The sequence below is a fragment of the Crocuta crocuta genome, unplaced genomic scaffold, assembly GCF_008692635.1.
Source record: "Crocuta crocuta isolate KB4526 unplaced genomic scaffold, BGI_CrCroc_1.0 scaffold87, whole genome shotgun sequence".
Classification (NCBI taxonomy): domain Eukaryota; kingdom Metazoa; phylum Chordata; class Mammalia; order Carnivora; family Hyaenidae; genus Crocuta; species Crocuta crocuta.
The window spans coordinates 1,421,496-1,445,324 of NW_027532166.1; the positions used below are offsets into that span (position 1 = coordinate 1,421,496).

The 23,829-nt window shown below is 37.2% G+C and overlaps 1 protein-coding gene across 1 annotated transcript in view; it reads left to right on the forward strand.

Annotated features, from left to right (window-relative positions):
• DNAH12 (dynein axonemal heavy chain 12) overlaps positions 1-23,829 on the forward strand; it is a 206,622-nt gene that overhangs the window by 123,851 nt on the left and 58,942 nt on the right. Inside the window, exons 44-54 of the mRNA XM_077776718.1 lie at positions 2,431-2,625; positions 5,753-5,886; positions 7,854-8,016; positions 9,051-9,131; positions 9,655-9,831; positions 12,047-12,178; positions 14,100-14,189; positions 15,023-15,163; positions 17,023-17,264; positions 18,308-18,455; positions 18,723-18,868. Of these exons, the coding sequence (XP_077632844.1) occupies positions 2,431-2,625; positions 5,753-5,886; positions 7,854-8,016; positions 9,051-9,131; positions 9,655-9,831; positions 12,047-12,178; positions 14,100-14,189; positions 15,023-15,163; positions 17,023-17,264; positions 18,308-18,455; positions 18,723-18,868 (1,649 nt within the window). The remainder of the gene's footprint in view (positions 1-2,430; positions 2,626-5,752; positions 5,887-7,853; positions 8,017-9,050; positions 9,132-9,654; positions 9,832-12,046; positions 12,179-14,099; positions 14,190-15,022; positions 15,164-17,022; positions 17,265-18,307; positions 18,456-18,722; positions 18,869-23,829) is intronic.

Genomic DNA, 23,829 nt, shown 5'->3' on the forward strand with positions numbered 1-23,829 from the left:
CAGGGCTCGAACTCATGAACAGTGAGATCATGGCCTGAGCTGAGATCAAGATTCCGATGCTTAACTGACTATTCCACCCAGGTGCCCCCAAACAGGGACTACTTATTCAGTATTTAGTAATAATTAGAAATTATTTAGAATATTTAGAAATATTTAGTAATATTTAGTAATATTTTCTCAGTTCTTTTTTACAGTTCTCATTCATATGTAACATAATTCATTATTCTTTTAAGTTTTTATTTTTATTCACTTTGAAAGAGAGAATACATAGGGGAGGGGCAGAGAGAGGGGAGAGAGAGAATCCCAATTAGTCTCTGTGTTCTGACAGCATGGAGCCAGACATGGAGCTTGATCTCACAAACCCTGAGATCTGTTCTTTAGCTTACATTGGGGTTCACTTTTTGTGTTTTATACTCTATGGGTTTCGACAAATGAGTACTGATGTGTATTCACCATTAAGTGTCCTACAGAATAGTTTCCCTGACATAAAAATTCAATGAGTTCCACCTATTTATGTCTCTCTTCCTCCCCTGAACCCCAAGCAACCTCTGCTCTCTTTATGGTCTCCATAATTTTAGCTTTTCCAGAATGTTACCTAGTTGGAATCATACAGTATGTAGCTTTTTTAGATTGGTTTCTTTCAGTTAACAATCTGCAACTAAAGTTCTTCTATATCTTTTGATGGCTTGATAGCTCATTTATTTTTATCACTGAATCATATTCCATTGAACAAAAGTATCGCAGTTTATCCCTTCACCTTTTGGAGGACATCTTAGTTGCTTCCAAGTTGGGGCAATTATGAATAAAGCTGCTATAAACTTTTGTGTGTGCGGTTTTGTGTGGACATAAGTTTTCAATTCTACTTTCCCTTGACTTGTAAAATTTCACTCAATTTCCTAATTTTTTCAGTAGCTGCTCATTTTCTTACACCCCTAAATCAGTCCTGTTCACAAAATATATGTGTGTGTATGGAGGGGTGAGTTATGACTCTCTCAGACAACTTATCTACCTAGAAGCATTAACCATTATTTCTATGTAAATAATCCCCATACTTCTATTGTCATCCTAGCTCTTTCTCAAATTTTGTTCTGCAGTTATAACCATGTATTACCTTTCTCTGTTTGCATGTCCCAGTATTAACTCAGACTTAATGCAAGTAGACCATCTGAACATAATTTCATAGACTAACACTGATCATAATAATCATAATTTGAAAATTAGTGTCAGAATGCATATAGAGAATCAGTTTATAATTTTCCATAAAGATATCACAAAAAGCAGAACATATCTATAATAGAGAATTCTTTGAGAAATCAATTGCTTGCTGTAGCAACAGAAATTATATGACCATTATGACCCTTCCTTATATCTACTATCAAAAAAATTTTTAATATTTTTATAGATAACTTATTGACTATGAAATTTTTTGTGCTCTTAACAAAGAGAAAGATAGGATATGAAATAAAAGCTAACAGTAACTTAACTATGTATGTGTTCAAATGTAATAACTTAGTTGTTCCTCAACAGCCCTCTGATATAGATACTCTTTCCCCCACTTTACAGATGAGGAAACTAGGTTACAGAGAGGTTAAATAACTTGCTCCAAAGTCACATAGGTAATAAGCTGCAGGCTGTGACTTGAATTCGAGAAGTTTGGTTTTGGAGCCATGGTGCCCAATGTCATATAAGATGCCTGTCTCATATAGAGATAAAGTTCAAAGTCCCCCATAATCTCATTACCACACAACCCTATTAACATTTTTTAAGTATACAAATGTTGTAAGAATAGTTAGAGCATTCAAACAGCATAAAAATGTCCAAAATGAAAAAGAAGAATGATGTAAACCAAGAAAAATGTCTAAAACAAAAAGTGAAAGCCTTCTTCTTATACTCCCCCCTACGTCCATCTCACCAAAGTAACCATTGTTAATGATTTCTGTGATTACTTTCATAAAAAGGTATGTATGTACTCACACATGCACCTTTGTATTTTCTTAACTTAACAAAGAAGATGATATTACACACATTGTTGCATAATTTATTTTCTTTGCACTTATTTTAACTTGCTGATCTTGCCAAAGCACATTCATCAATGCACCTCATTTAACAGTTGTATAAAATTTACAGCATGTGAATGTTTTATAATGTTTTTAACTGGATGCTTTGGTTGTTTAGGTTTTTCCTCTTAGAAGCAATATTGAATTATAGTCCTATATACATATCATGGTGATATTCAATCATGAATTCAATCAATTCAAGTTATAGAATTATGGAGTTAGAAGAAGTACAAACTATATCAGAGTTACTTTATTGATATAAAAAATTTAAAGATATTTACAAGGGGAATAATAAAAATTCTTAATATGCTAGTTGCTACTAATCTCATTATCAGATTGTCTGTTTTTGTTTATGAGGTTTTTATTTCCCTAGGGTGTTCGTCCTGTAGCTCAGGCTGGCAGTAAACACTCTGAGCTCAGTCCCTTGGCCCTGTTTGCGTTCTTTGTGAATCGCTGCAAAGATAATCTTCATGTTGTGGTGGCCTTTAGCCCCATTGGAGATGCTTTCCGGAATCGCTTGAGACAGTTCCCATCCCTCATCAATTGCTGTACTATTGACTGGTTTCAGGTTTGTAATTGGGGGGCAGAGGGGTTGGGGGAATGGGCAACTAAATCATTTAGATTTTTCTGAAATCTTATTCAAGCTCTGTTAATATACATTCAGCACGTGTTTCTTGATGGCTTACTCTGATGACAGGCATAGTGCTTGGTGCCAGGGACTGATAAACCTACATGATCCCCACAAGGAGCTCACATTCTGGACTGGAAGATAGAAAAGGCAGTTGGTGAGAAGCTGTTACAATTATATAAAAGGTGCAAAAGGTGTACTTATTAGGACAGTGAATCTCTGAACTATGAAAATGAATTACATGGAGGAGGAACGTATTAGGAACCAAGAGAATGTATTACACACACACATATATATGTGTAAAAATATATATAAGTAGATCTATATCTGTTGATACTGATACCTATATCTATCTATACATATATTTATTGTAAGTAATTGGCTCACATGATTATGGAGGCTGGCAAGTTCGAACACCTGCAGCCAGCAAGCTGGAGACCCAAGAGAACTAATAGTGTGTATAAGCTCCAGTCTGAAGGCCAGCAGGCTTGAGACCCAGGAAGAGCCAATGCTTCCACTGGAGTCCAAAGGCAGGAAAAAAAAACTGAAGGCATTCAGGCAGAAGGAGTTCCTCTTATTCTGGGGATGTAGGATGTTCAGCATTTTTATTCTCTTCAGGCCTTCAGTTGACCGGATGAGACCCATTCACATGAGGGAGGGCAGTCTGCTTTACTTAGTCTTTTAATTTAAATATTAAACTTATCCTAAAGCACACTTCATAGGAATATTGAGTGTAATGTTTGACCAGATATATGGGCACCTGGTGGCCCATCGTAAAACTGACACTTAAAACTAACCGTCACAAGGATATAGTAAGTGCAAAGGTAGAACGGTGAGGCCCACATGTTTCGTTTGGGCAAAAGCATACAGTTTGGCACAGCTGACTGGCAATGCAGATAGCAGGGGTTCAGCTGGAGCTTTGAGTGAGTGCCAAGCTATAATGGAATCTTTTTTTTTTTTAATTTTTTTTTTATGTTTTATTTATTTCTAGGAGAGAGAGAGAGAGAGAGAGAGCGCGCGAGCAGGGGAGGGTCAGAGAGAGAGGGAGTCACAGACTGAAACAGGCTCCAGGCTCCGAGCTGGCAGTCAGCACAGAGCCCGACGTGGGGCTCGAACCCACGAACCGCGAGATCATGACCTAAGTGAAAGTCGGACGCTTAACCGACTAAGCCACCCAGGCGCCCCTTAGCTAACATATTTTAAAGGAAAAAATCCAAACACTTGGAGGTCTTATGGCAGATGGTTTGGAATAGGTCAAAACAAGAAGCAGGAAGACCAACTGAGCGGCCATTCCAGTCATGCCAGCAGCAAATGATGAAAGCTGCCACTTCACAGGTTGTCACTTCCAGTGTAAGACCATGAAGTACTTATGCTATTGAGAATAGTAGCTCATGGTATCTTCTATTTAATTGTTTTATGCCCAAAAGAATGTGGACTACAGATTGACCCTGGATAATTTCTTTTATTATTTATTTATTTATTTATTTTTAATGTTTATATGTATTTTTGAGACAGACAGAGCATGAGCGGGGGAGGGGCAGAGAAAGAGGGAGACACAGAATCGGAATCAGTCTCCAGGCTCCAAGCTGTCAGCACAGAGCCCGACGCGGGGCTCGAACTCATTAGTTGCGAGATCATGGCCTGAGCTGAAGTTGGACCCTCAACCGACTGAGCCACCCAGGCACTCTGGATAATTTCTTTTAAAAATAAATTTCTCAAAATGAGCAAATCAGAGAACTCTAGATGCTGGCGAGGATGTGGAGAAATGGGCACCCTCCTACACTGTTGGTGGGAATGTAAACTGGTACAGCCCCTCTGNAAATAAATAAATTTCTCTGGGCACCTGGGTGGTTCAGTTGGTTAAGCGTCCAACTTTGGCTCAGGTCATGATCTCACAGTTTGTGGGTTGGAGCCCTGCTTTGGGCTCTGTGCTGACGGCTCAGAGCCTAGAGACTGATTCAGATTCTGTGTCTGTCTCTCTCTCTGCCCCTCCCCTGCTTGTACTCCGTCTCTCTCAAAAATACACATTAAAATAAATAAATAAAAATAAATCTCTGATACTAATTTGTTTTATTTTCTTTTACCCATTTATCAGTTGCAAAACTAGTTCTCCCCTGTTTTTTAAATTTTTTTTAATGTTTATTCATTTTTTGAGAGACAGAGATGTAGCACAAGTTGGGGGGTGCACAGAGAGAGAGGAAGACACAGAATCCAAAGCAGGCTCCAGGCTCTGAGCTGTCAGTACAGAACCCAATGGGGGCTGGAACCCACAAACCAAGAGATCATGACCTGAGCCAAAGCCAGATGCTAAACTAACTGAACTACCCTGGTGCCCCGACTAGTTTTCCCCTTTTGAGGACCGCATATATGTTTAGCTAGCAGATGTTTTAGTGTTTACACAATAATAAAAGCTGTGTGCAACAATTTTGATTTATGTAAACTGTATCGTAATATGTCCATTGATTAGCCAAAAACCAACCAAAATCTGCCCAACCACAAATATTTCTTTTGTGAAATCTTATAAGGACAGTTTGCTACTTTCTGGATATTTTTGTCATAACCATGATACATTGTATTCTATTACAAGTGATTCATAATTGTTGTGAAAAGTTTTTAAAAGAAGGAACTGGGAGTTGCAAATAAGGGAGTTTAGGTGGGTAACAGAGGAAATCTAGGCGGTGTAGTCTTTTACCTGGGCCTATTGCCATCTAGAGTAAAATTGGAGTCTTAAGGAAAAAGAGTTGATAGGTATTACGTGGGCAACTAACAGCCCCTGTCATTGTCATACTAACTTTGGGATGTCTACTAGATGTCCAAATAGAAGAGTTAGGAAAGCAGTGTAATGTATCCTTGATACGTAAAATATCATTTACCCTTCCTTTATATTTGCTATCTTTAATTATAAGCTCTTTCATAGATTTAGTTGTGAGCTCAACTAATTCTATTTTCCCCATTAAGGTTTTAATTTTCTTAAACCCAAATACTTCTCAGCCAGGAAGACACTTACATAGTTGGAGTGGGACTACTCATCTTAAATTACTTAAATTTTTCTTTTTCTTATTTTTAGCCATGGCCTGAAGATGCCCTTGAACTTGTAGCTGTGAAATTCTTAGAAACACTGGAGCTTACTGACGTTGAAAGACGAGAGATAGTTCCCATCTGCAAACACTTTCACACTACCATTATGGATCTGTCAGAAAGGTTAATATTAATACATTTTAAAATGCCAATAATGCCTTATATTTTAACATGTCTTTTTTAGTGAAAGCCCAAAATTTCAATAGGATTTCTATGTCTTTTAAGTATTTCTGATCATTTAATTAAGATCTCAGCTTGCAAGTAATAGAAAATTACTTAATCTAGGTTTAAGAAAAAAGGGAGTATTTATTATAAAGATACAAGGGCATCTCACAAAGCTTAAGAGAAAGAATACAGGTGGATCACAGATGTACTGGAAACAAGAGTTAGAACGTCATCCTAAACCCAGAAATACTTTTTGTCTGTCTCTCATCCCTGTTTCACCCCCCTTTACTGCTTCTTTCTCTTTGCAGACTGTATTTTCTTTTTTTGTATTTGATTTTTTTCTAGATTTGATGACATTATTGATATATAACACTATATAAATTTAACAGGTACAGCTTGATTTGATATCTATCTATCTATCTATATATAGATAGATAGATATAATGTGAAATGATTACTACAATAAGTTTAGTTAACATTCTTCTCATTTTTTTTCTTGTCATGAGAACTTGTAAGATCGACTCTTAGCAAGTCTCAAACACACAATACAGTATTGTTAACTATAGTTACCATGGGGCATATTACATCCCCGGAACTTATTACCTTATAATTGGACAGTTGCACCTTTTGACCATATTCACCCATTTCTTCCACCCCCTACCCACTGGAACCACCAGTTTATTCTCCAATTCTGTGAGTTTTCTTTTTTTTTCTTTTTTTTTTAATGTTTTATTTCTGAGAGAGAGAGAGAGAGAGACACAGCGTGAACGGGGGAGGGTCAGAGAGAGAGAGAGGGAGATACAGAATCCAAAGTAGGCTCCAGGCTCTGAGCTAACTGTCAGCATAGAGCCCAAGGCGGGGCTCGAACCCAAGAACCGTGAGATCATGACCTGAACTGAAGTCGGACGCTTAACTGACTGAGCCACCCAGGCGCCCCTTTCTTTTTCTTTTTTTTAGGTTCCATATATAAATATATAAACGAGCTCATACGGTATTTGGCAGACTGAGTTTTCTACTTCCCGTTGTATGTGGAAGAAACTGTCTGCCTCTTCATTCTCAAGTTTACTTCTTACAATTCTAGCAATAGGCAGGCTGATTGGCTGTTTCCAAATTTTCTAAATTTATCCCAAAATGTGATCAGCCTCATTTGTGTCCAGTGCCCAGCCCTAGTCTAAACAGCTGTGGTTAAGATGGCAGATTTCAGAGAACAAACATTGCTGACAGGACACTGAATGGAAGTTTTCAGAAAAGGGGAGAGGGGTGGTGGGCTCTGGATAACTCAAAAGTGTCTGTTTTACCTCTGCTCACCTCTGAGACCCTCATTTCAAAAGCATGTAACCCAAGTGCTCATAGTATATCACACAGCCTCCTGACATGGTTGAATTGGAGAGTTGCACCAGGCAGTGGGCTCTACTCTGTGTACTTGCCATGAAACAATGTTGCTTCCATTGTTTCCATGTGTGTGTATAGTAGGCTTACACTCCGGGCCTTACCCCACCCAGCCAAAGTGACACACTTTGTGCAAGGAATGATGACTCATCCTTGCTATCCAGCCTGTAGTACTTCTCCCTATGACACTTCCTACCTTACGTGGTATCTTGAGTCCCTTAAGGTGTTAGATCCTCCTAGCTTATGCAACATATAAAAAGGCCTGTATCTTTCTTGCTGTTGTTCACCTTTGATACCCTTCTTTGGTGACTTGCGCTTTTTAAAAACATCATTGCTATTTGATATTTTGCAGACAAGAAATTAGGGCATGCTTACGAGTAGAATTCTTAGAATGTTATAAAGTTCAAGTACTCAGCAACTCCTAAATGAAATTAACCTTTATTCTTATAGGTTTGTTGTTGATGCTTTGTGGAATGTACTTCTTAACTTGTGCAACTCATTACTTTGGAGTAAGCCATGTTGTCTGTCTCTCTCAGGTTCTTGCAGGAGTTAGGACGGCATAACTATGTTACTGCTACTTCTTACCTTGAACTAATTGCCTCATTTCGACAGCTTTTGACTAAGAGGCGACAAGCTGTCATGGGAGCAAAACAGCGATACGTGAATGGGCTTGACAAATTAGCTTTTGCTGAGTCTCAGGTAAATTTGACGAGTTGCTTACAGTAGTAATATATAATTATAATTTTCCATTGGGAAATGTAAGAAATCATAAGTAACAACGAGTTACAATTAATCCAGAATACGTATGTGCAGGGCATTGTTTTGTGCCTCACACACATTCCTTCAGTTATTCTTTTTTTTTTTTTTTAATGTTTTTTTTTAATGTTTTTTATTTATTTCTAGGAGAGAGAGAGAGAGAGACAGCGTGAGCAGGGAGGGTCAGAGAGAGAGGGAGTCACAGACTGAAACAGGCTTCAGGCTCTGAGCTGGCAGTCAGCACAGAGCCCGACGCGGGGCTCGAACCCACGAACCGCGAGATCATGACCTAAGCGAAAGTCGGACGCTTAACCGACTAAGCCACCCAGGCGCCCCTCCTTCAGTTATTCTTCATAACCGCCCCATGAGGTAGACACTAAGGATCCTCATTTTACAAACGTGTTAAAGTGAGTTTTAGAGAAATTCACTAAGTTTCCCAGATCACACCAGACTCAAATACATCCTGTTTTATTCTTAAGTTTTTGAGATTGGGAGGGAATACAAGAAGTCTGGGTTGCCTTTTTTATTGTAATATAAGATTTTATTAAACATAAGATTTTTTAAAAAATAAGTCAAGTGCTAATAATACTTACTAGCATGAGTTCAGTGCATGCAATACAGGTTTGGGTGATCCATGTGCCCTGTATCCCATGCATCATCTCATAGGGACACCCCTCCTGGCTGCCTTTTTTCTATCTTCGTTTCTTCCATGACAGCTGCATTCTGTCACTGCTCTGTTGTATACGTGAGGAAGATAAAGTCTTTTGTGAAGAAAACTGGCTATACCCTCATGGCTTTGTTTATCATATAAATGAGCGTAGGAAAAATTTAAGGTTTTCTGGCCTTTAATGGTTTATGATATGCTTTTTGTTTCCATTTTTTTGTGGTTAGTTTCCACTTTATGTTTCATTTTTTTGTGGTTATCTTTTCGGTAGCTCTTGTAGCTATGAAAACTTAATGACAAGTTGTCTGTTTAGGTTGGAGAAATGAAAATGGAGCTTGTTCAATTACAGCCTAAATTGGAGGAAGCTAAAATTGAAAATGCACACATGATGCAGGTAGAGTATTCAGAGTTTTTAATTTTTAAAATTTATTTTTAATGTTTATTTTTTGAGAGACAGAGACAGAGTGTGAGTGGGGGAGGGGCAGAAGAGAGAGGGAGAGACAGAATCTAAAGCAGGCTCCAGGCTCTGAGCTATCAGCACAGAGCCCGATGTGGGGCTCGAACTCATAACCACAAGATCATGACCTGAGCTGAAGTCGGATGCTTAACCGACTGAGCCACCAAGGTGCCCCTATCCTGAGTTTTTAAAAATTGATGTCAGATGACAGTTGAAATGTGTAAAACTACCCTTGAAAATATGCCATAGTTTTTTCTACTGCATTACTAGATCTTAGGGGCAGGAAGCCCATTATCCAATTAGGGCCCATGTATTTGCATGTCTCCTCATTTTATTCTGGGGCCTTCTGCCCTTCAACACAATATGTTGGATTCCCTAATCCCCAAGCACTCTTTAGCCTTTAGAATGAAGACAGCAATAGGATGTTGGAGGAATTATCTTTATTTTTTCCTTTCTTTAGGTTATCGAGATTGAGTCTGCAGAAGTAGAAGCAAAAAGAAAGTTTGTGAAATTAGATGAAGAGATAGCCAGTGGCAAGGCTGAAGAAGCCCAAGCTCTGAAAAATGAGTGTGAGAGTGACCTGGCCGAGGCGATTCCAGCCTTGGAGGCAGCTCTGTCTGCCCTGGATACACTCAAGGCAGGTGTCTGAATTCGCTACCTTGCGTGTCATCGACAAACTAGTAAGGCCCCTGCTTCTTTAGGGTGGTTCTGTTCCACTGGGCAGTGCTGTGTCATTTTTGTCCAGTCAAATGGAACTTGCCTCTTAACCATTCCTTTCTAATATGTCATTATTTTGTACTTTTGCTGTTCCAATGTTATTTATAATTTTCATTCATTTCAACAAACGGTCTCCAAGAGGCCAATGCAGTTCTGTATGGGGACCAGGTGGCATATGTTAAACGAGTGTGGAGCTATCTTTCTGCAGCCTCCCGGATGTGCCTGTACAGAAAAACTTAAAAATTATTTCCAGTACAGTGTGGATGGCAGCTGTCTGTGTTACACTGCATCGTATATGACTTTTTACAGTCTTTGGACGAGGCCAGAGCAACATCACCAACCAGGGCAGGAGACATAGCCTCTGTTGACTAGGCAGGCCCGGTGTAGTAAGGTGGTTCTGGAGATTCAGACTCCGTTCTTTACCTCCTTCCTCAACCTACTCACTTTCATATAAGGTTCCTGACAAGACAGTGAGCTCAACCTCTAGGTAATTCAGCTTATCACAGGAGCAAACTTTGATTTTTCAGTTAGGTCAGCCTTCTAGTTGTAAGGTATACGATTATTTTAGAGCATTTATAGAAACTTCCTAATGCTTTCATTGTGCTGTGAGCCAGGAATTGAAAACTCTGAGCTTATTGTTTGCTACCTGTCTGCTCTCTGGCATATTCATTTTTTTAAATGTTTATTTATTTTTGAGAAAGACAGAGAGACAGAGGGAGAAAGAAACGCACAAGTGGGGGAGGGGCAGAGAGGGAAACACAGAATCTGAAGAAGGCTCCAGGCTCCAAGCTGTCAGTGCAGAGACTGATGTGTGGGGTTCGAATCCAAGAACTGCAAGATCATGACCTGAGCTGAAGTCGGACGCTTAACCCAGTGAGCTCCCCAGGCACCCCTGCTCTCTGGCACATTGAAAAGCTACCCCATGATCTTACTTCATTCTCTCCTTAGACGCTTATCATAACAGCCACTTATTCTGGCAAAGCCTTGTTTTTAAGTGACACTTCATTCTAGATGACCATGAGCATGACTTTAAGTAACTTTATCACTGTGCTCTAGGACTCAACACTCCATCCTCTGAAACTCACAGGATTCTTGATGCCTTCAAACGTCACCAGTTATGATCATTGATATTAGGTTCCCCTTTCACTGAGTGTCCATTGCCTTGTCCTTTTCCTGGTCTCAGGTTGTAGGAGTTAGGTTACAGTTGCAGAGAACAACCTTTATTTAATACAAGCAGACAAGGATTCTTTAAAGGATTCTTCAGGGAATTTGATAAATGGATCACACAAGTATAGGAAGAGCTGAAGAAAGAGATCCGAGGCTGAGCTGCCAGGAGTGACTCACAAAGCTACACTGAAATGGTCCACCAGAGGAACAATGCCTCTGAGTCAGAGGCCTGAAGAGCCTTCACAGTAATCTCTCTCAGCAAACAAGATGCCTCACACACTGCCCATCGCCTCATTTATTTAGTCTGAGCACTGGTGTCATTCAGGTGACCTATGGCCAAACCCAATGACCATCCACAACTCTGGTTTATGAGGAACTAAGATATATAGTGGTTAGCTTTCCAGCAATCGCAAAGAATATCAGAAGGATATTGGAGTGGATGATACAAATCTATCTTGTCTGTCATAACAATATATGCTTTTTTAGAAATAAGTTTAAATTAGAGTCTACCTCTACTTGCAGTTCTTTTTTTGTAAAACTAATATATAAGTAAATATAGAATTAAGTCTTTATCTAAATTAGGGTTTTTAACCTGGGTTCAGTGTATGGGCTTGTTATATGATTGTATGCAAATTTTTTTGTCTATGTGCAAAAATATTTTTGGAGGGTTTATTGGTGTCATAATATTCTCAGGATGATCTGTGAACTCCCAGACGTTTGAGAACCGTTGGTCTTAATCTGTGCTGAATTTAAATTCTCTTTTATTAATTCTTTCATAATTATGCAAAGCCAAAATCAATTACAATTTCAAATGAAAATCAGTGCTATTTTCTAACATCATTGTTGGAAATTATTGGAAATTGATTAGTTTCCAACATAATCAATGTTAGTCTCCAACATCATTTTTTAAAATTCTTATTATTTAAAAATAAACTATTCTGAAGATATCCTGTTGTCTTTCAATTTAGCCAGCTGACATTACAATTGTGAAATCAATGAAGAATCCTCCATCTGGTGTTAAATTAGTTATGGCTGCTATTTGTGTCATGAAAGATATAAAACCAGAAAAAATTTCAGATCCTTCAGGAACCGGAGGCAAGGTAATAACTAGACACACATTTAAATCATATTCATGACTATACATAACACCTTAGTAATTATTATCAAATTAAATATTGAATAGATTCAGAATGAAGTATGGAAAACAACAACAGGGATTCCAGGGTAAGGCTAAGGCAGTATAGCAACCAGAAAAATGTGCTTCTGATGGTTCTATTTCTTTTTCTGTCTGTGCAGGATTACCTGCTATCATGGGGTGGGATTAAATGAACACTGAGATTTGTGAGATTTTTCCAGCTAAGATTCTCAGGAATGTTCTATATAACCACATAGGTGTTATTTCTGAATATTCAAAATATTCTGGTGAGTTAAGCAATATAGTGAAGTTGTTCAAAGCATGTCTGTATTCAGAAATCCTGTCCTGCTAGCTGTGTGACCTTGGGCAAGACATTTAACCTCTGGGGAACTCTGGAGGGTTATTAAAGTACCTGCCTCACAAACTTAATGTGAGGATTAGATTATACATACAGATAGATACACATAGATAATACATATAAAGTTCTTATGTATAAGGCCTTATAAACAGTAATTTTGCAATAAAGCTATTTTTTAAAAAAAATTTTTAATGTTTTTATTTTATTTTTGAAAGAGAGACACAGTGTGAGCATGGGAGGGGAAGAGAGAGAGGGAGACACAGAATCTGAAGCAGGCTCCAGGCTCTGAGCTGTCAGCACAGAGCTCAACACAGGGCTCAAACTCATGAATGGATAGATCATGACCTGAGCCAAAGTCAGACACGTAGCCACCCAGGTGTCCTATATGTTAACTGTTGTTATTATAATTATTATTCAAGGCTATATCCCTCAAAAAGGAAGGGATAGCATCCATCCTAAACTAAATCTATGGACTTATATTCTCTTCAGGCTTTTATAGTACCTAGGTTTCAATTCCTGAGTTGAGGAATTGGTGTGTGTGTATGTGTGTGCACGGGCACACACACATAATAAAGAAAATAAATAGGTTCTTACCAAGTTATTCTAATTTATACACTCACAAACACACCCTACCCATCAGTCTTCTGGAATTAGGAAAAAGGATGTTGAGCTACTTACTTCATGTCTTTGCTAGCATAAATACCATGTGCTTCATCCTATAACTGGCAGAATGATGTGTAATCTTTTTCTTCTTACTCTTCTTTATCTCACTTGGGGAGCCTAGGTGGGTAAGGCGGTTGTCTATAAGAAAAATGTTTGTTACCTGTTTTAGTCCATTTGGGCTGCTATTACAAATTACCATACACTGGGGTGGCTTATATTTATTTCTCATAGTTCTGGAGGCTGGGAATTCTGAGATCAAGTCTCCAGTAGATTGAGTGTCTGGTGGAGGGCTCACTTCCTGTTTCATAGATGGCCTTCCTTTCACATGGCAGAAGTAGAGGGAGCTCTCTGAGGTCTCTTCTATAAGGACACTAACTCCATTCGTGCCTTATCACCTCCCTACAATCTCACCTCCAAATACCATCACAAATTCATAGGTTTCAACATATGGATTTTGATGGGGGACGACACAAACTGTCAGTCTATAGCACTACTTTCCTGGCTTAAAAGAATCAGGAGTAAATAAATAAAATAAAACTGGAAATAATGAAAATACATTTTTATATGAAATTCTGATGGTGTTTATGCTGGTTGCTTCTCTTACATTTCCTGAAGAGAAATAATTACATCATTTATGCTTTCAATGTTTAATTTTTTTTATAATGAATTCAATGTATGTGTTCATATTTTTAAATGTTTGATATGTTCAATCTGTTCTTGGGGAGAGGAGTCTCTTTATTTTCAAAGAAATGTAAGTTGATTTTTTGAAACTGTATGGTTTCTCTGGATAATATAGCTTAAACTTCAAGAAGAAAAAGTATCTTTAATTGTTCACTTAATAGATTTCCATAAATTTTATTTATAGATATTAGATTACTGGGCACCTAGCAAAAAGCTTCTGGGAGATATGAATTTCTTAAGAGATTTGAAAGAATATGACAAGGACAACATTCCAGTGAGTTTCATTAATTTTTTTAAATATAAATATAACTTTGCCAAGATGTAGAAGATCTTTAACATTATGTAATGTTATATAAAACATAAGAGGATAGTCCATATTTAGGACTAAAATAATGAAGGAATTCTTGACCTTATTGTGAATTCTCATAATGCATAAAACCACTCCTTCAGACAACTGAAAGTCATTTAATAAATTACTATTTTAGGGGCGCCTGGGTGTCTCAGTCGGTTGAGCATCCGACTTCGGCTCAGGTCATGATCTCACAGTTCATGGTTCAGGCCCCGTGTCGGACTCTGTGCTGACACCTAGCTCAGAGCCTGAAGCCTGTTTTGGATTCTCTGTCTTCCTCTCTCTGACCCTCCCCTGCTCACCCTGTCTCTCTCTCTCTCTCAGAAATAAAAAAACATTAAAAATAAATAAAAATAAATTACTATTTTAGTGTATCATTCACACAAAACAATTCTGTCTTCTTAGAATAGTTTAATAAATCTGAAACCCAAGTGTATGTGAGATAAAAAAGTATAGTGCACTTTTCCATCCAAACTTATATTTATTTATTAATGTCTAATTATTCTTTCCTCTCTTTTTCCATATATTTTCCCAGTCTCCAAAAGTCTTAGTTTTTTTTTGGTAGAAATATTTTGCCTCAATGTCATAATCTTGCATATTTTGCTCACAAATATGACTTGTGTTTCTGCTATAATACTTGACTTTGGTGTTTAAAGACAACATAACTTTCTTATATAATTTTTGCGATGCTTGATTTTTTCATCTAATGATTGTATGATACATGTTGAAATGTTAAGATCAGAATGCTTGTCGTATAGGTGACTGTTATGCAGAAGATACGTGGCGAGTACCTAACAAACCCTGAATTTGACCCTTCTAAGATTGCAAAAGCTTCTTCGGCAGCTGAGGGTCTGTGTAAGTGGATCATGGCGATGGAAGTGTATGACAGAGTTGCAAAGGTATTTTGAGGACAAACACACTCATTTTCTCTTGAAATTCCCAGAAATTAAAATCTATGTATATATTGACAAGTTAAGAAATTTCCAGAAATGACACCAGCAATAATTTGTCTTGCTGCAGCACAAACGTCAAATGTTGAGTACCTAGTAGATGAAGAGAATAGTAGGGGGTGACATAACCTGGCGAGGGCAGTGTGAGTGGCAGTGCTGTGGGAACAGAGATCAAGTGGCCAGATTGACCTATAGCTATAGAGACTTAGGGTATAAAATAATTAGAGTTTCAGGAGTAAAGAAAAACCAAAACATGAAAGGCAAAGTGGCAGATGAAAAAGTTGATTCAAAGGGTCAGAAGTAAGAAGGTCCAGTAGAGTTAAGAGGTAGAGCATGGAAAGTTGCACTGAAGCAATGGCATGCATTGATAGAGAACCTTTTATGGAGAACGGTTAAAAGAACTTTGTGACTGTGGCTAGCAAAGGGCCAGGGAAGCACTGACCTTGCCCTCTGTAGCTTGCAGAATTCTACTGAGGGAAACAGGAAATACAAATAAAATGGCACAGAAAAATACAGAGTAGCATGTGTTTAGAATAACCTCAGAGTATAGAATAAATGGTCAGGCTGTCACAATTTGGAAACCTATTCCTAATAAGATACATGTGCCTGTGGAGAGTTAGGGATTTTGACCGTTAGTTTCAGGGGAGTAGATTTGTCAAAAAAAAAAAAAAAGTAATTTTATCTGGGATATTCTTCCATTGAACATCTTTGGGGGAGGTCCCCATTGCAGGTTTTGAGCCCTCAACCTAACTCATTTCCACACATCTCCCCAGGCAGGTATAATAAGGCAGAGAAGCCACAGTCAATCTTCCCCTCTACATTGCCATTTCAGTTCAGATGCAACTGTCCCTTGTTATTAGGGAAGGGTTGAAGGGAGATATTCAGGAAGATCTCCTCTGAAGTCAAAAGTAGAAAGTGTAGCTTCCTGCTTCCTCTCCATTTATTTAACAGATGCCAGGATTTCAGCCCAGAGGAGAGAAAACAGGACATTTGGTATCTGATCTCTGCCTCCTCCCTTCCTCTTTGCCATCAGCTTTGTTCATGGCAATGAACCAGAATATTTGGATCTTTCAAACGGGCATATATTCTCTTTGGTCATCTTCTAGATTCTTTCTCCCCATGGTTTAAAATACATGCCATGATCAAGTTGGTCAAATCCCATTCTTATTATACTAATGAGCATAATAAGATAAGAACTTTAGAAAATCCCCTTTCTCTCAACGAAGTGTGGCTTTTGAAGATTTGTTGAGGAAAAGTTAGTTTTGGTAGTAAAACTGAACATCAAGGCTTTCTTTCTCTTTGTACCTGTTACAATAGTCTTAATCCCTCCAAGGCAAATGTATGCCTCAGCCAACTGGGAAAAAGACCACAGACTTGAAAATGCCCCCCCCCAACACACATTTGTGTATTTTAAATATTTATAATCTTTGTTATGTATGTTTTCCTGTGTTTTTGGTAACATTGAATGGCAACTTCTAATTTTTTTAACTTCTCATTCTTTTGAAACATTTTGCTGCATATTGTACTGTTTTTGCTACATATTCTAACATATTCTTAGTCCAGAATAATTCATTTCTTTTATAGATGATCATTTGCTAGTCCAGAATGATTTATATATTTTATATGATATATAAATATATTTTACTTTATTTGGGTAAATACATAAGATTTAATGCATATTTTGCATAATTTATTATAAATAACAAATGTATTTCTAATAATAATAAACTTTTAAACCATAATATCTATAAAGGGTTATTTAAGCATCAGTTTTACACATCCTAGCTGCATATATTGTTCCCAAACAGGTAGTGGCTCCTAAGAAGGCCCGCTTAACAGAAGCTCAGAAGTCCCTAGCTGTGACCATGGAGCTTTTGAATCAGAAGAGAGCAGAACTGGCAGAAGTAGAACATCATTTGGAAAATTTACAAAGAACATTTGTTGAGAAAACTGAGGAAAAGGCTCGTTTAGAAGATCAGGTGGAACTCTGCGCTAAGAAACTTGAAAGAGCCTCAAAACTAATTGGAGGACTGGGTGGGGAAAAATCAAGGTTCGATTTCTGCTCACTTTTACAATATTTACGAAAGTCAGGCATGAATATGTTACTTTCTTTGGGTATTTAGTATGATTACTGATTTTTAAATGGCTAGTTTAGAATGTGGGGCATTCTACAAGGCACTTGGCCAGGCTTCTCCAAACAGAATATTAAAGTCAAGGTTGGTGTTTGCAATTTCTTTCCAAATGCTTTTTTTTTTTTAAATAGCAAAATAAGGCAAATGATCATTTGTAATCTAAGTGGCGAGAATGTGGGTCATCATAGTATAATTCTTTCTAATCTTATGTGTTTTCAAACTTTTTCATAATATGTTTGTAGTAGACATACAGCTTACTTTCTTAAAATTTATTTCAAAGAAGATATAACAGGATTGATCTAACTAAAGCAGTTAGCTTTATTCTAATCTATTTATTTGTACTGACCAGCTAACTATCTCACTTATTAATTCTATGTGTTGAATGAATAGCATGATAAGGTAATAGGCCTTTGACAGTACTTCGTAGTGCAGATTAGGTGGTTTTAAAATGCACTTTTTTATTGTAAAGACTTCATTAAATGAAAGAAAAAAAATCAACCTTAACAATAGTATGCCGCTGAAACAATAGTATACCTGAACAGTAGTATACAACTTAAGGTAATTTTTGGTAATGAACTGCAAATGTTTTTGTGTTTTACAGTCTATCAGTAAATACTGAAACAAATAATAGGGCCTCTAGAACAAGTCATCCTGGAGAAAATTATTAGACAAAATGCTGGCATGTTTTTGTTTCTGTTCTTGCCTATTCTGAAGGGTCAAGTCCTGCAAGAAATGCCTAATAATCTAATAAGGAAAGGTGGATTGTCATTCATAGACACGGATTATAGCATTGTCAGAGCTAGAAGGGACCCAGCCTCCTCATTTTGTAGATATAAGCAAGAGTCCAACATTTCATGGCTTGTTGTTACAGAGTTTGGACTAGAAGCCCCCTTACCCTTTCAGATACTGTCTTTCATCACTTTCTATGGTGAGACTGTTTTGCCTTTGGTTGATCTCACAGATGGTCTCAAGCTGCAGATGATCTTCAGGTGATATATGAAAATTTGACTGGTGATGTCTTAGTATCAGCAGGAGTAATAGCCTATCTTGGTGCTTTCACTTCTGGTTTTCGACAAACATGTACAGAAGATTGGAGTATGTTGTGCAAGGTAATAGTTTCATATTTCATAAGTTTCTTTTTGAACATTCAAAGTATGCATCGCAGTATTGTGGAGAAAAGGGAGGAAATAGCTGAAAGTACGGGGTCTTGTTCTTTGCTTCTTGTTTGAGCAGTAAAATGCTTTTATTGTCCAACTTCCAGCTTTTTCTGTTTTTTAGAGTTATTAAATAATATCTAATGACAAATCGGTAATTTTAAAAATATTCCAAACCAACAAGACGAAGGGAAACATTAGATATTTGTTTATTTCTTACAGAAGAAAAGAATTCCATGTTCAGAGGCATTCTCACTGAGTAAGACTCTGGGTGATCCAGTAAAAATTAGAGCCTGGAATATAGCTGGATTGCCAACAGATACTTTCTCAATCGATAATGGAGTGATTGTGAATAACTCCAGGCGTTGGTAAGGAACGTAAAGAATTTTTCAATTATTTTATTTGAAAGTATTTAAACATAGAGAAAAGTTGACAGGATTTTAGAGTAAGTAACTGCCACCTCCTGGACTCTGCAATTGACAGTTTATTATTCTTGCTGCTTTATCACATGTTTATCCATCTCTCCATCCATCCATCCTCCAACTCATCCTTTTGATGCCTTTCACCATAAGTTGCAGATATGGATATACTTTCCTCCAAATGCTTCAGCATGCATATCGTTAACTTGTTTTGGTCTGTTTCTCTTTTCTTTTTTTTTAATGTTTATTTATTTATTTTGAGAAAGAGAAATAGAGTGAGAGAGGGGCAGAGAGAGAGGGAGAAAGAGAATCCCAAGCAGGCTCCATGTGGAATTCAGTGCAGAGCCCAATGTAGGGTTTGATCCCACAATTGTGAGATCATGACCTGAGCCAAAATCAAGAGTCAGACACTTAAGTAAGCCACGCTGGTGCCCCATTTTTTTTTCTTTTGAGGTAAAATTTATGTATTTTGTTGTACAAGACTTAAGTATACCATTCAATGAGTTCCAACAAAAGTATACCCTTGGTGCTGATACAGAATCTGAATAACATCCAGAAAGTTCCCTTCTGTCCCTTCCCAGTAAATCCTCACTCCTACCCATAGTAGGAAATTATTATTCTGATTATCTTCCACCACAGGCTAGTTTTGCCTGTTCTAGAACTTACATAACCAGAACATACTGCACGTACTCTTGTGTGTAAGTCTTCTTCCACAAAGCATAACATTCCTATTTTTTGTTGCTGAGCAATATTCCATTGTATGACTACATCACCCTGCACTCTCCTATTGATGGACACCTTGGCTCTTTGGAGTTCTTGGCTATTCAATGTATTTATTTTAATTGGGCATTTCTACTTTTTTTTTTTAATTTTTTAAAGCATTTATTCAGTTTTCAGAGATAGAGAATGAGTGGGGAAGGGGCAGAAAGAGAGGGAGACACAGAATCTGAAACAGGCTCTGAGCCATCAGCACAGAGCCTGATGTAGGGCTCGAACCCACAAACTGTGAGATCATGACCTGAGCTGAAGTCGGATGCTTAACTGACTGAGCCACCCAGGTGCCCCTCTACTTGTTTTTAAGATACTAAAACTTAGGGTGCCTGGGTGGCTCAGTCGGTTAAGGGGCCGACTTTGGCTCAGGTCATGATCTCATGGTCCGGTCTGTGGGTTCAAGCCCCACGTCAGGCTCTGTGCTGACAGCTCATAGGCTGGAGCCTGCTTCGGATTCTGTGTCTCCCTCTCTCTCTCTGCCCTCTCATGCTCTGTCTCTCAAAAATGAATAAATGTTTAAAAAAATTAAAAATAAAAAAATTAAGATACTTTAATTTGACAATTTGTACCATTTCATCGATATCTTTTCCAGTTGCTATCATTGATAGTGTGATAACTATATCAACTTTTCAAATGGTTTTATTATCTTTTTATTTATATCACTTTGAAAAACTTAAACAATTACTCTTATCTGAGAATTCATTTCCTATAAATGATTATTTACTCATGTTGTCATCTCATTTTCAGTCTTTTCATGGGACTGTATCTCAAATATACTATGATAAATACAGTTGAGCTCTTATATTCATGAGGTACTGCTCTAAGTGCCTTATATTCTCACAAATTCCTATGAATTGACATTATTATTATTTCATCTTACAGATGAGAAATTGAGGCTCAGAGTGATTTAATAATTTGAAATTTAGTAAGATAACTTAGCTAATAAATGGTAGAGCCAGAATTTTAACCCAGGCAATTTAACTTTCAAATCCTTGTTCTTAATTAGTATGTTAAGTGAAATGTGGAATAGGCTATCACATTTACTACTTTTAAAATTGTAAGGGAAATTTCAGTCATCTTGTGGAATATGAGATACATATAAGGAAATCATACATTGTGAAAGTCTGAGTTATTATTTGTTTATATTCTTTGGAAACCCTACTAGATACTTCAAAACATCTAAGTCTCCTTTATGTTGACAGTATTGTTTTAACAAAATAAGGATTTGTAGGATCTTATTTTAGTGTTTATCCACTCAAATTTTACTTGAGCGTGAACATCCTTAGGCTAAAACTTCTGGACAATTAGTAAATGTATTATAATCTGAGAAAGTATATTTAGCTATTTAAAAAATGTGTTCTTAGGGCACCTGGGTGGCTTAGTCAGTTAAGCATCTGACTTGGACTCAGGTCATGATTTTGCGGTTCGTGAGTTCAAACCCTGCATTAGACTCTGTGCTGACAGCTGAGAGCCTGGAGCCTGCTTTGGATTCTATGTCTCCCTCTCCCTCTGCCCCTCCTCCCTCCCTCCCTCCCTCCCTCTCTGTCTCTCAAAAATAAACATTTAAAAAAATGTGTTCTTTGGCAGAGCAGGGAAAGTTCTACTTAACAGAATATTAGACCCCAAGTCTTTATAGTTCTGTTTTAGAACTCTTTTCAATGCATTGGTGGTCATTCAGATTTTTCAAACTGTAATTCAGAAAATGCTGTTGGTATATCTATGTCTTAATTGAAATTCAAGGAAACCAGAGGTTTCAGGGTTGTATGTAAATTATGGAAAACAATCCGTAATTTTCTGGCAGAAAATTGCCTCTTCTAATAAAGTAATATTCCAATGGAGTTACCGTTTCTACCTGTTATTTGTGGAATAGCTGGTCAATAGGCCACAGACTGGGTGACTTTTAAAGGATTAATCTGTATCCTCATAGCTTAGACTTTGCTTCTTGCCACTTGACCCCAGTATAATTATCTATCGCTGTCACCCTTGATGACACCAATATAAGTGGCCATAGAGGCTTTTTTTTTCTGCATCTTGATTGTGTGTGTGTGTGTGTGTGTGTGTGTGTGTGTGTTCATCCTGATATTCTTTCTGAATGAAGTTCTCTGAGCTTCTCGAATCTGTTTCATTTTCTCCCTCTTTTCTGTCTGGTATTACTTTGTCATTTTTCTGATATTGTCCCAAAGCTATGAGATAATCTGTTTTGTTTTTAATCACTTTTTTCTTTTTCAGTTTCAGTCTAGGTAATTTCTATAAAACTGTCTGGTTCTGTTGAGTGTACATACAGCCTATGAAAGTAATTCTTTGGATTTGACATAATTTTTTTATTTCTAGTGTTTCCATTTAACTCTTTCTTGTAGTTTCATCTCTCTGATGAAGATCTCTTTAGGCATGTTATCCACCTTTTCCACTAACTCTTTGACATTCTTATCACAGAAAATACTTTGCTGCTTTATTAACACATCATTCTGGCTACTTAACAGCAATGCTTTTATTTGCTCCAGTTACTTCTGTCAGAAGCATAGATGGATAATGCTTTTTATATTAGACTGGCCAAGGATCTCAAATGTAGGTTTGAATAAGAGAGAGAAAGGGAGAGAGAATCCAGTGCAGAGCCTGACATGGGGCTTGAACCCATGAAATGTGAGACCATGACCTGAGCTGAAATCAAGAGTCAGATGCTTAACCCACTGAGCCACCCAGGCAACCCTGCCCATTTTTTACTTAGATATTTTTGGGTGTTGGGTTTGGTCAGTTCTTTATAGGTTTTGGATACTAACCCTTTATCACATATGTCATTTGCAAATATCTTCTCCCATTCTGTCAGTTGCCTTTTCATTTTACTGATTCCTTTTCTGTGCAGAAGCATCTTATTTTAATCAAGTCCCAATAATTTATTTTTGCATTTGTTTCCCTGCCTCAGGAGACATATCTAGTAAGAAGTTGTGACAGCCTATGTCAAAGAGGTTACTGCTCTCCTCTAGGATGGTTTTCTGTCTCATATTTAGGTCTTTAATCCATTTTGAATTTATTTTTGTGTATGGTGTAAGAAAGTGGTCCAATTTCATTATTTTACATGTCACTGTCCAGTTTTCTCAACACCCTTTGTTGGAGAGATTGTCTTTTTTCCATTGGATATTCTTTCCTGCTTTGTCAAAGATTAGTTGACCATACAGTTCTGCGTTCATTGTGGGTCTTCTATTCTGTTCCATTAATCTATGCATCTGTTTTTGTGTCTATCTTGTTTGTTACAGCTTTGTAATAACTTTAAGTCTGGATTTGTGATGCCTCAAGCTTTGGTTTTCTTTTTCAAGATTGCTTTGGCTACTCAGGGTCATTTGTGGTTCCATACAAATTTTAGGACTGTTTGATCTAGCTCTGTGAAAAATGCTGATTGTTCTGTCTTTTGGGAAGGAAAGAAAAATTACTTAAAAAAACACTATTTGATAGTAATTGATTACAGAGCCTTTTTTTTTTTTTTTTTTTTTGTAGACAAAAGGAAAAGGGGTCAACCTCTAGAGGTTGAAACAGACTGAGAAAGCCAAAATGACTTGGGACAAATACTCCCCTTTCTGTACTAACATTTTTTCAAGATGATCTCATGTACTGTACTGAATATAAAAGGAACCTAGGACAGTATCATCATAGAAGAAGAGGAAAGCACATTCTTTTTTAAATATCTGAAACTATGAATTATTCTTAATCGCAAAGCCTTTACCATAATGACATAGAAAAATTTATGAAATAGATCTCAAATACATACTAGACAAGATTTGGAAACTTAGTTTATGGTTCTACTCATAACCTGAGGAAATCCGTTACAGATGGGTGGATCTCTTGTTTTAAATTTTTATCAAATAAGTAGGTTTATGTTTTATATTATGTTAACAGATGTAATTTATTAAAATTACCATGAAGACCATGCATTATATTTGAAAAAACAGTTTACAGGTTCACAAGATTCTACTTCTGACATTGAACTAATTTTAGAACCTTGGACAGAGTACTCCCTGAGACTGAATTTCTTCATTTCAAAGATAAATGACAATAACATTCCTTTTTTTCATAGGATTCTTATGAAGATTAATCCTGATAATGTATTTAAAACATATTTAAAACACTGTGTTGGTAAAGATTGATGG